General features: G+C 45.8%; 1 protein-coding gene across 1 annotated transcript in view; it reads left to right on the top strand.

The window, feature by feature from the left end:
* Positions 1–3,926: 3,926 nt before the first annotated feature.
* The window catches only part of fam13c (family with sequence similarity 13 member C), a 15,756-nt gene continuing 7,182 nt past the window's right edge, over positions 3,927–12,500 (top strand). The window contains 4 exon segments of the mRNA XM_078290955.1: positions 3,927–4,140; positions 7,514–7,666; positions 7,748–7,941; positions 12,255–12,466. Coding sequence (XP_078147081.1) covers positions 3,927–4,140; positions 7,514–7,666; positions 7,748–7,941; positions 12,255–12,466 — 773 coding nt within the window.

The raw sequence follows: 12,500 nt of genomic DNA, 5'->3' as shown, positions 1-12,500 counted from the left end.
ACTGTGACACACATATGCACACACACACACACACACACACACGCACACACACACACAAGCTGAGAGCGTGATAACAATGAGTCACACTGTATTCTGTATAGGAGACAAATGTATGTGCTACCTACCTGCTTGTGTGTATGCACCTGTTTATGTTTGTGTTTATGCACGCATGTGTGTCCTCGTGTAGGCTATCCTCTGCATGCTGTGTGTGTGTATGAATGAATATTTTTGTGCATACATGTGTGTGTCGTCTCAGTGTCTGTTGTAAGGAAAAAAGAAAAGGCTAGTGGATTGTTCAGTTAGATCACACAGACAAATAGTTTGTGTAAAGGCATTATAGAGGCTTTGCAGCTGAATCACAAATCTCCCGGCAACCAAGACTTTCTTGGAGGTTCATTAGATAAATAAAGTCTAAATCTCTACCAACCAAATGTAGGTTACTGTGACACAGTAAACTGTCTTGTCTTTAGCCCTAGTCTCTACTCCAAAACACTCTGAGTTGTAGCTTGAGAAGAGTCAGCTCAGTTAACCTGAACAAACTGTTAGCTAGCTAACTAGCCAGCAAACACACTGATGTTAATGTGACATGCTAACGCTAGCTGCTACTAGATACGTTAGCTAGTGTGCTAATCAGATGTGTTAACAACAAGACAGTGATGTTAGCTGACCAGATACTATGGTTAGCTAGCTAACAAGCTGACATTATCTAATCACACAATAGATCTGCTATCAGTAACGAAGCACAGATATTAACCATGTGTACTCCAGACTAGTGAGAGTTGTTAGTTGGAAATTTAGAAATGATGAGCTATTCTCAGCCATTATTGCCCAAGAGCTGAGGACCTCCAATATGGCCGCCAGGGGGCGTATTACAAGCCACACATTTGAAGAATTTCAGTCGAAAATGAGATAGCCACCAATAGGACAAATATGTGATTTCTTCTTTTACAAAATAGGGGATAGTACAAAATCCAATATAGTCAAACATAATTATATATTATTATATATTATATATATATTATATATTATTATGTTACATTTAGTGACTGGATGCTCTAGATTTTACTTAACAAACTTCAGGTAGTGGAGGTTCATCATGGTTAATTGTCACTTTTTACTCAAAGGTAATGTGATCAAAAGCTGTAATATTTTAACACAAACAATATTTGTTTACTAACCTTACAGCAATTCACATCAAGTAGCCTAATGATAATTTTTCCAAAATGGATCTATAGTAGATATAGTTTCACTATGCACCACTATTAGTTGGGGTTAAGATAGTTCATATTGTCAGTGTGCTGCAGAAACCTGTGTGTGTGTGTGTGTGTGTGCGTGTGTGTGTGTGTGTGTGTGGTTGTGCAGTAGTCGTGCTCTGTGATGCTGCAATCTGTGTGGACCTGCGTCAAGAGGAACGAGGAGGAGAGGCGAGAGGCACGGAGAGAGAGAAGGAGGGAAGGATGGAGGGAGGAGGGATGTGAGGATGAGTCACCGAGACGGACGAGTGCAGACGCTCCCTCATGACCAAATATTAAATACTTTGGTCCTGAGCAGGAAATGAGTAGCATACTAGTTAACTGGATAAGAAGACAAACCAACCCCCTGTTACACAACACTACAGATGTATTCAGAGTTCGTAGTCTTCAACGAACTGAACAAACAAATCATTCTCATCTTTTGACCAAAAGGTGGCGCTGCCTCAGTCCGGCAGCAACTGAGCTACGAACCCAAAGACCCAACTCAGCTGCTGAACCAACTGAGTGAATCGTACAGTATTCAAGAGTAACTAAACCACAGACCAATGTTGTGGGTTTGCTGCCATCTAATGGTTAAAAGCATGCAATTACAATTGCTATTGGCTATTGGCCATCTGCCATCTGCTATTGGCTGATGGCATGATGAATCGCAGTGTGCTGATTGAGTGTCACTTAATGACGACAGTGAATTAATGAACAAGTTTGAGAATTAGCCAGGAAGGCAGATAATTTTAAGCTTGGTCCGACACCGTAAAGTTTGTATTTTAAAAACAACAATAAAATTAATGAATGTTAAAAAATCTAATTACAAACAGCGTGCATTGAAAAAATATTGGGGGAAACTAGACAGCAGTTAAAGGGCTACAACTGACATCTGTATTCTCCGTTCAAATGAACGCTTGATGAATCGACAGCGTGAATCGAAGCCGACGCTGCACTTTGTTTCCTCTGCAAAACATTCTTTTGTCTGAAATTTGTTTCCGCAGGCGGGGCGAGCGCCACAGCCCCGCCGAACCCGACGGAAGAGTCCGCTTACGACCGAAAAATGCAACCGCAACACGAAGCAGCGGGCGTGTGGAGAGTCAAACCTCCTACTGTGTCCTTTAAACCAGCTGTGGATGTGTGAGTAATAACAAGTAGTTTCTGCTCCTCTCCTCTCCTCTCCTCTCCCTCCCTCCCTCCTCGTCCTCCCTTGCTACTACCTCCCTTTTTTATGAATGAAATTGAAGCAGCAGCAGCCCACGCCCTACTACGCACACACACACACACACACACACACACACACACACACGGTGATGTAAGCAGTCAGAGCCCATCCCCCACCGATGCGGGAAAAACCTCACGATCAGAAAGACAGAGGAGTCCTCCATCTTTCCCATATGTCTCCCTCTCTCTCTCTTTCCACCCCACCCCTCTCTCTCTCTTTCTCTCTCTCACACACACACTATATCTCTCTTTCCAACCCCTCTCTTTCAATCTCTCTCTCTTTAGATACCCCTCCATCTCTCTCTCTTTCCCTCCATCCACCTCTCATCCTATCAGGAGGAGGCAGACGGAGAGAGAGTGGGGCGAGCGAGCGAGGTGTGACGCCAAACATCACCTCTTCTCCCTCTCCTCTCATCCTCCTCCTCTTACTCCCTCCCTCCCTCCCTCCATCCATTCTCTCTCGCCTCTTCACGAGCCAGAGGATGAATAATCCATGTAGGGGAGGGAGAGAGAGAGAGAGAGAGAGAGAGAAAGAGTGGGAGAGAGAAAGAGAGAGAGAGAGAGAGGGAGGGAGGAGACCAACGCAGCATCAGCATCATCAGTTGCGACGAACACGCAGAAAGAGAGGATGAAAGAGAGAGAGGGCTGGCTGCAGATACATAATTCAGATGGCATGCATTCAGATGCTAAATCTTCCATCTCTCTTTTCCCTATTGAGCTCAGTTAGACCGGAGCTGGCTAATTGCTGGACTGTAACTGGCTGCAAAAGATAGAAAAAGAGAAGTCATATCTCTGTGAAATATACCATGCTTTGGGATTCTACTTTCCGCTGATCCCACGTTAGCTGGAGTAGGCTAATCGCTGGAGTGCAAGTGACTTAGAAGGGAAAGAGAAAGAAAAAGCCAGAGGAAAAGAATGGTGTGAATGGTGGGGACAGCATGCATCTGGACTCTACTCTCTGCTGATCCGTATTGGAGCAGAACTGACTAATCTCTCTCGTAGATAGAGAGGCTTCATGGATTGTGTCATCGGATTGCACTGGACTAATTGCTGGCTCAGTGGCTGATTGACTTCTGTTGTTTGGATAATTGGTCTGACCGGTCTGGCTGACTGTTGGCGAGAACGTTTCCCATTGGATTTCAATGCAGCTTGGGCCGGACTATCGTCTGAGTTACAAGCCTCCTCTTTAGAAGATCTATCCTACCTCTTTCTATCCATCCTACCACTTAGAAAACCTATACTACCCCTCCACATGGGGCGCTTCAGAGGGTGGGAGCTGGCTAATATCTGGATTACAAGCTCTTCTTTTAATTAAGAACTGCATCTGCCTTTGCCTTACTGCCCCAGATATTCCCCACTGCAGTTTGACATATTGGGGACCAGACTATCTTCTGGAATACAAGACTATATCCTCCTCCTCCTGGGACCTGACTAACCTCTGGATTACAAGTCCCCCAACCGTCTGGCATGTTCTGCTTCTGCCTGCAGAGTTCCCTGCTGAAGCTCCAGGCGCTGGAGGTGGAGGGGTGCTCGTCGCTGGGCCCGTCCCCAGAGGAGTGCCCCCCTGCCCTGGGCAGCAAGGAGCAGAGGAGCCCCTGTGGCCCGGGAGAGCCTGGAGGGAAGGAGGGGAAGACGCTGGCTCTCTGCCACAGCTTCCCTGCAGACGAAAACAACCCGCCAGGTACCGGGACTTCTGCTTTACATCTCTTACATCACCATCCACCTTTCTCTTCCTCTATTTCTCTCTGTCCTCTTTTCATCGCTTCTCTCTCTGTTTCTCTCTCTCTATGTCTTTCTCTGTCCTAACAATCCTCTCTATCCCATCTTTATGTCTTTCTCTGTCACTCTCATACTACAATTTTTTCTTGTAACATCAACTATTTGGTGGATGTTTTTCTCATGCATGTATAGAAGCACACATATGAGCTTTATTTCTTGGAGTCTGTGATATGTACTTCTTCTATCTCTTCTTATCTCTTCTTTATCCATTTTTTGTACCATGTCTTTTCTGTAAAGGACTTGGTGATAAACCTTTCTTTTTTTTTTATCAGGTTTGCCAATTTTATCCGAAGCGCCTTACCATGAATAAGCATACATGCATACATTTTAAGCATGGGTGTCCCTCTCTTTACATATTATCTCTCTCAAACTCTTTCCATTTTGTCAGTCTTTCTTCCAATCCCTCACTCTCTCTGATGCAGAGAGCAGCCTGGCTGTTCTCTACACTCTCTGTCTTCCTACCTTTCTTTCTACCCGTCTTTATCTACCTCCCTCCATTGCTTTCACCCTCTATCTTCTACTATCGTTTCCCTGCCTCTGTCACGGCTCCTGTATCACGCAAACAGAGATGCGTGACTCATACTCCGCTGCTGAACTGCCTCCAAGACACACCCACCAACACATCCTGAAACTTTAACGTGTTAAAGCTGCAATAATGCAACATTTTTCACATTAAAATAACAACAAATACACAGGATATGTTCTACACGATCAGTCAGTGTCTGTCATCAAACTGAGGCTAGCAGCCACAGCACAGGGAAGTCAAAGCATCAACTACAGACCTTTTTTCACGGCTGACGTACTTCCGCAGGTTATAGATCGGTTCTCACCATTACCAGCAATGTTAAGAAGCCAAATTTCTCAGTATAGATTATAACACAATACAGCTGTTGTCACTGACAGATCTTTTCTCTTTCTGTTGTCAGACGACTGCAGAACTATAAAAAAGTGATTTTATTTTCTCAAGAAATTACCGTTAGCCTCAGTTAGCCGGTTAGCATTTCGTGACCCTCGATCAAATCTCTTCTTCACAGTGCTGCAGTCGTCTGATGCCAATCTCCTCGTCAGTTTTTCTTATTTAACCATGATGGTCTAAATGCTGCTTCGGAGGCTTTTCCACCCTGACATGGCATGAAAATGGTCAAATTTAAAGATCAAGAATATTGACAAACTATTTCTAAACCAAAAACATCTGTAAATATCGGTATTGACTTTCAAAAACCCATAGCGGTCAAACCGTTCAGACTCACTTCAATTTCTATTTTTATGGTTTTGTCAATGCAGGAAAAATGCACACATCAGAGAAATCTGAGGACTGAAAATTTGAGGATTGAATGTAACATGAGTTGAGTATTTGTGGTAAAGGAACTACAGTGTTCTTATTAGTTTACATACATATATATATAGTATACAAATATAGTGTAATAATGTATGTATGTAATGTAACAACCATCATGCTGTTTGAGGAGAAGCAGCACCGGTCTTTCTGTGGAGTGAGCTTATTTTGCACAGCCATGCTGTGTGTGTGTGTGTGTGCGTGTGTGTGTGTGTGTGTGTTTGGCACTCCACCGGGGGCTGCCTCGTTGTTTCCCCACGCCTGCTGCTATTTATAGAACAGAGTGTAGAAGCGAAACACACACACACACACACACACACACACACACACACACCACTCTCTCAAAGATGCACGATGAACTCAGGCATGTGAGACACACTCTACTGCCTTTCAATCAATCTCTCTCTCTCTCTCTCTCTATTATTCCCTAAATTTGGGCTTTTTTTTTTTTTTTTTAATAATTTTTTCCCTTTATGGTTAATAATATACTCCCCACACAAACACTCTTCTCTCTCACATGCCATTACGTTGTGTGTGTGTGAGTGTGTGTGCGTGACTGTTCTGTCCAGTTTTGTTCTGTTCTTTTCCCCAGTAGTTCTCATTAGTTTGCGACCGTGTGTGTGTGTGTGTGTGTGTGTGTGTGTGTGTGTCGCTGCTGCATCTGCACCTATTAAAGTGGATGAGTCAGAAAGCAGACGATGGTGTGACTGAAGTGAAGAAAGAGAGAGAGAGAGAGAGAGAGAGAGAGTAGTTTTACAGTCGTCACTGTGATTCATTCAGGCTTTTATAACTTTGTTTTTTAACCTTGGTTCTTCTGACCGTCACTAACGCATCATGGAGGAAAACAGGGTTACAAAGCTTAAAACTTCAAAGTTTCTGTGTCTTTCAGGCTAAACTAAAGACCCAACATATGATACAGCACACTAGTATACTATAACAGGTCTTTTAAAGCACAATTTATACTTCTGTGTCGAAGTGTCGCCGTATTTGCACCTCTCCAAAAATGTAACTAGGGCGAGGCAAGAACTGTGATTGGTCCGCTTGGTATTTCCTCCTTCCTGTATCTGGTTGATGTCCGCTGACAGTGAAGACAACATGGAGGAGATGGAAGAGAGACGAGCTGAGGAGGATCACCGATATGTTCTTCTGTACGACAGATTATCTCCCAATTATAAAGACAAGAAAGAGATGTCACTGAATTCGTGGCGAGAAATATCCAGAAGAGCTTCAGAGAGTGTAAACCACAGAACCACTTCCACTGTTTGTCATGCTAATTTGGCTAGTACAGCATAAAATGGCAATTAAGGAATTTTAAGTGTTAGTTGCTATGGTGACGGCACAAGTCTGGACTGAGCAGATGAGTCTGTTAGCAAACTGGAAGCTAACGTTAGCGACGAGGCTAACGTTAGCTTCATCACAGACTGTACTTCTCTCTCTAGCTCTTCTAGTCAACATTAGCATGTTAGCAATCCATGGCAGCAAGGAGACAGAGAAGCTGCTTTGGTTCTTGCTGTAAAACCTCTCAGCTCAGTGACTTGCTGCGAGTCGCTTTATACAGAAGCTAGTCCAAGATGGCCGCCGCTCCGACCGTCCCGGGAACGCTGATTTGAATGGTGAATCTTCCATGTTAACAAAGCACGACACTGCCATCTAGTGGTTCGGTGGTGTAGACGCAGAAGTATAACTTGGCCTTAAGAGTCACTAATACCACTAAACTTTAAAGTAATAATCTGCAGCTTTTTCATATAAATAAATGTCTGTTCTGCTGCTATCTGACTAACACAACAGTGATCCAACCTGTATTCCCACTGTCTGTTCTAAACAGCCGGTGTCTGGTAGCTCTTTCCTGGGAAAAAATCCTCTGCCGCACAGGAAGTGATGCGATTTATGTTTCCGAAGAATTTCATACCTCTGTGTTTTTTGTTTTCTGTCTCCACAGAGCTGCTGACGGTCCTGACCAGACCGCCACAGTCGCCCAAAAACCAGTCGCCCAAGCACCAGCCCCTGACCCCGATCCAGCCGGGCCAGCAGCAGCCGGACGGAGGAACGCCGCCCAGCCCGCACCACTCGCCCTACTCGCCCCAGAGGAGCAGCCCGGGAGAGGGAGGAGGAGGAGGAGGAGGAGGAGAGGGAGGAGACAGGGACCGAGGAGGAGGAGGAGGAGGAGGAGGAGGAGGAGGAGGAGGAGGGGGAGGAGGAGGAGGAGGAGGAGGAGGAGGAGGAGGCGGCGCTCTCCTCCAGCTCCTGGCGGGCGGACACAGCCCCCTCCCCTCCCCCCGCTGCTCCAGCCTCAGCCACAGTCTCAGGTTCAACTCCGACCCCGACACCGCACCGTCCCCGCCCTGCAGCCAGCAGTACATGCTGTGAGTCTGTCTGTCTGTCTGTCTGTCTGTCTGTCTGCCTGCCTGTCTGTCTGTCTGTCTGTCTGTCTGTCTGCCTGCCTGTCTGTCTGTCTGTCTGTCTGCCTGTCTGTCTGTCTGTCTGTCTGCCTGTCTGTCTGTCTGTCTGTCTGTCTGTCTGCCTGTCTGTCTGTCTGCCTGCCTGTCTGTCTGTCTGTCTGTCTGTCTGTCTGCCTGCCTGTCTGTCTGTCTGTCTGCCTGTCTGTCTGCCTGTCTGTCTGTCTGTCTGTCTGTCTGTCTGCCTGTCTGTCTGTCTGTCTGTCTGCCTGTCTGTCTGCCTGTCTGTCTGTCTGTCTGCCTGCCTGTCTGTCTGTCTGTCTGTCTGTCTGTCTGCCTGTCTCTCTGTCTGTCTGTCTGTCTGCCTGTCTGTCTGTCTGCCTGTCTCTCTGTCTGTCTGTCTGTCTGCCTGTCTGTCTGTCTGTCTGTCTGCCTGTCTCTCTGTCTGTCTGTCTGTCTGCCTGCCTGTCTGTCTGTCTGTCTGTCTGTCTGTCTGCCTGCCTGTCTGTCTGTCTGTCTGTCTGCCTGTCTGTCTGTCTGTCTGTCTGCCTGTCTGTCTGTCTGTCTGTCTGTCTGTCTGCCTGTCTGTCTGTCTGTCTGTCTGCCTGTCTGTCTGTCTGTCTGCCTGCCTGTCTGTCTGTCTGTCTGTCTGTCTGTCTGCCTGCCTGTCTGTCTGTCTGTCTGTCTGTCTGTCTGTCTGTCTGCCTGTCTGTCTGTCTGTCTGTCTGCCTGTCTGCCTGTCTGTCTGTCTGTCTGTCTGTCTGCCTGTCTGTCTGTCTGTCTGTCTGTCTGCCTGTCTGTCTGTGGCTACATTCCAACATGATCTCATAAAAAGTTGTGAAATGAGCACGAACTCTGAAACTCAGATTTACGTTCTGTGGACATGAATTATGTGAAAAAGACGTTCCTCCACCATGAACTAGATTCTGTGACAAAAACATGAATTGGACATTTTCAGCTAAAGGATGACTAACGGTTCAGTTTAGGAAACTAAAACAACTCGGTTAAGGTCTGGGTTCAGGTTCCGGTCAGACCACTAAAACAACTCGGTTCAGGTCAGTGAAAGGCTTCGGTCGGTTAAATAAGAAAAACTTGATCTAAAAATGAAAATGTGACTCTCAGTAGAAATTTCCTTCCTACAAGCTGGGAGTTGAACTCCGGTCTCCGACACTGAAGTGAAACTCTCGGTCCGTCCAGCAGCCGACCACAACACCCTGACTGTCACTGAGCTGCTGCACTGAGACTCTGCTGCCTGTTCTAGTGCTGTCTGCTTCAGGGACCCGCTTCCTGCTGGGAAAACTGAGTTGTAACACTTTACCTGCCACTTACAACACGTAATTTGGTGTTAACAAGTTGTGTTCACTTCAGGTATTTGTGTGAGATCAGGTTCACACTGCAGGTCTTCAGGCTCACTTCTGAATTGCTGCTCCTGTCTGCTTGTTTTGGATGAGTGTTCATATCGTACAGGATGTAACATATCTGATACTGATATGAACAAAACATCACGTCTGTTTCTGCACCTTCACTTCTCCTTCGTTTCCAACACAGTTACAGTTTGTGCTGTTGAGATTTGACCGAATTAAGGCGTCAAGTCGTCTATTTGTCTTCCTGTCCATCATTGCGTGTCACTATCCTTCATGCTAACTCTGCTCAGCCAAGCTGCTGATGTAAGATTTACTTATTGTCATGGCAACGCTGACAAATTCCAATTTAAGTACGTTTAAATACAAGTCACATGTAGGTCTCGTGCCTCTGGATCTGGTTTTGTAGCTCATATCCATGTGCTTCAGATGGGAATTGAAAAAAAAAACGTGACTGCGTGAAGCTTTTTTGCTGTTCACACTTGAGATGTGAGTCACATGTGAGAGGAAAAAAAATCTCACTTTCAGCTGCAGTGTGAACGGAGGCAGTGTGTTCTTCCTTCATCCATCACCACTTTGTATAAAGCAGCTCATACTTAAAGATGCATCAGGCAAACTTTATAGATTTGTCTTCTCAGCCTAAATAAAGTGTGTCTGCAACAGAGCAGAGCGTCCGATCCCCGCTTGTTCTCAACAGTTACCTCCTGCTGCCACTAGGGGCCGCCACAGCACCGAGCTGCTTTACAACCAGACAGAGGAAAAAGGAAAAGCCTCTCTCTCTCTCTCTGACCCCTATCTGTCTGTTGCATTAGTGCAGCCTTATATAATCCCGTCCTTCCTCGTCCCTCCTTATTTATTTCTGACCTACAGCCTGAAGCTGAGGGTCACATTGTGTGTGTGACCCAGTTTCATCACGTCATCGCTGCCGTCTGGAGAGAGAAAGAAAGGAGAGAAGCAGGCAGAGAATCTCTTTATTTACGATGTATTTGTTTATCCTCATGTAATCTTCTCCCTTTCTTATATATTTATTTGTCAAATAATAATAAAATCTACCAACATCGTTCAGGTTTATAATCTAAGGTTTATGTTGGGAAAAACATTGGAGGCACAAAAATAACTGAATAATAATGACTAATTATTAATAAATCATACATAACAAAAATGAATCCAAAAAATTTAAAACTAGTGAAAATACTAGTGAACAATACAGAACATGATAACATGAACACACACCCACACACATCTACAAACATACATACAAGTACATATACATAAAAACACACACCTGATGCATATAGATACGCATCTGTAGGGCTGCAGCTAACGATTATTTTCATTATCTATTATGTTTTCGATCAATCGATTAATCATTTAGTGTATAAAATGTCAAAAATAATGACAAATATCCAGGAGCCCAAAGTGATTCTGAAAATGTCTGACTCCCAAAACAAAGTATAAATTTTATAATGAGATGAAACAGAGAAAAGCAGCAAATCTTAGTATTTGTGAAGCTGTAACCAGAGAAATGTTTGGTATTTTTACTTTATAAATGACTAAAACGATTAATCGATTAGCAAAATTATAATCAGTGAATTTTCTGTTGACACTGGACTAATTGTTTCGTGTACGCCTATGGACTAAAATGGTTTGATGGTCACTTTACCGCCCAGTCCGGTTCACAGAGAGTCACCACAACACCAGACAGATGTAGGAGAGAAAATGAAGATGAAAATGCCTCTTCGTCTGCGTAAAAACCTGAACCTGAAACCTAAACGGCTCTGTGTTCTGCTGCAGAGGATCTGTGACGTCTCAGTGGTTGGAGGAACACAGTGACATTTTAAAACATTTCTGTAAAGTCTCCTCAGCAGGCGCTCTGTCTGCAACAAACAGCTTCTGAAGATAAAACACACAAAATATCATCACATTAGTAATTCAGTTTTAAATGTCACAAAGTCCGATATAAAGGAGAAAAGAGAACAAAGACGTAATGTGAGAAATGAAATGCTTTCCTTTTTGGTTTTAAAAGCTGACTTGTAGTGTGTTGTTGTGTGTGTGTGTGTGTGTTCTATGCAACTAAAGACAATTTCTAAACACATTCTCTCTCTCTCTCTCTCTCTCTCTCTTCCTCTGTCTCACACCCCCTCTCTCTCTCTCTCTCCCTCCCTCTCTCTCTCTCTCTCTCTCTCTGTCTGTCTCTGCCTCTCTCTCTCTCCCTCCCTCTCTCTCTCTCCCTCCCTCTCTCTCTCTCTCTCTCTCTACCCCCCTCTCCCCCTCTCTCTCTCTCTCTGTCTGTCTCTGCCTCTCTCTCTCCCTCCCTCTCTCTCTCTCCCTCCCTCTCCCTCCCTCTCTCTCTCTACCCCCCTCTCCCCCCCTCTCTCTCTCCCTCCCTCTCTCTCTCTCTCTCTCTCTCTCTCTGTCTGTCTCTGCCTCTCTCTCTCTCCCTCCCTCTCTCTCTCTCTCTCCCTCTCCCTCCCTCTCTCTCTCTACCCCCCTCTCCCCCCCTCTCTCTCTGTCTGTCTCTCCCTCCCCCTCTCTCTCTCTCCCTCCCTCTCCCTCCCTCTCTCTCTCTACCCCCCCTCTCCCCCCCTCTCTCTCTCTCTCTGTCTGTCTCTGCCTCTCTCTCTCTCCCTCTCTCTCTCTCCCTCTCTCTCTCTCTCTCTCTCCCTCCCTCCCTCTCTCTCTCTCTCTGTCTCTCTCTCTCCCTCTCTCTCTCCTCCCTCCCTCTCCCTCCCTCTCTCTCTCTCACTCCATCTCCCTCTCTCTCTCTCTCTCCCTCCCTCTCCCTCTTTTTCTCTCTCTCTCTCTTCCCCCCCTCTCTCTCTCCCTCTCTCCCCCCCCTCTCTCTCTCTCTCTCCTCCCTCTCTCTCTCTCTCTCTCTCTCCTCCCCCCCCCCCCCCCCCCCTCTCTCTCCCTCTCTCTCCAGGTCTCGGGGCGCGGCAGAGCGGAGGGAGCAGAAGAAGAGTGTCCTCCCTCCATCCCCCTCCTCACCCGACACATCCAGACCCTGAAGAAGAAAGTCAGGAAGTTTGAGGAGCGATTCGAACACGAGATGAACTACAAGGTACAACAAGACCTGAAGACACACACCAACACACACATGAACACATCTGTGGAAGAGTCTTCAACAGTTCCTCTGCTTATCCCAAACAAACCGGTAGTAGCAGCAGTA

This window comes from Centroberyx gerrardi, chromosome 20 (assembly GCF_048128805.1).
Source record: "Centroberyx gerrardi isolate f3 chromosome 20, fCenGer3.hap1.cur.20231027, whole genome shotgun sequence".
Classification (NCBI taxonomy): domain Eukaryota; kingdom Metazoa; phylum Chordata; class Actinopteri; order Beryciformes; family Berycidae; genus Centroberyx; species Centroberyx gerrardi.
The sequence above is the reverse complement of the archived record's forward strand: the minus strand, read 5'-3'. Positions and strand labels throughout refer to the sequence as shown.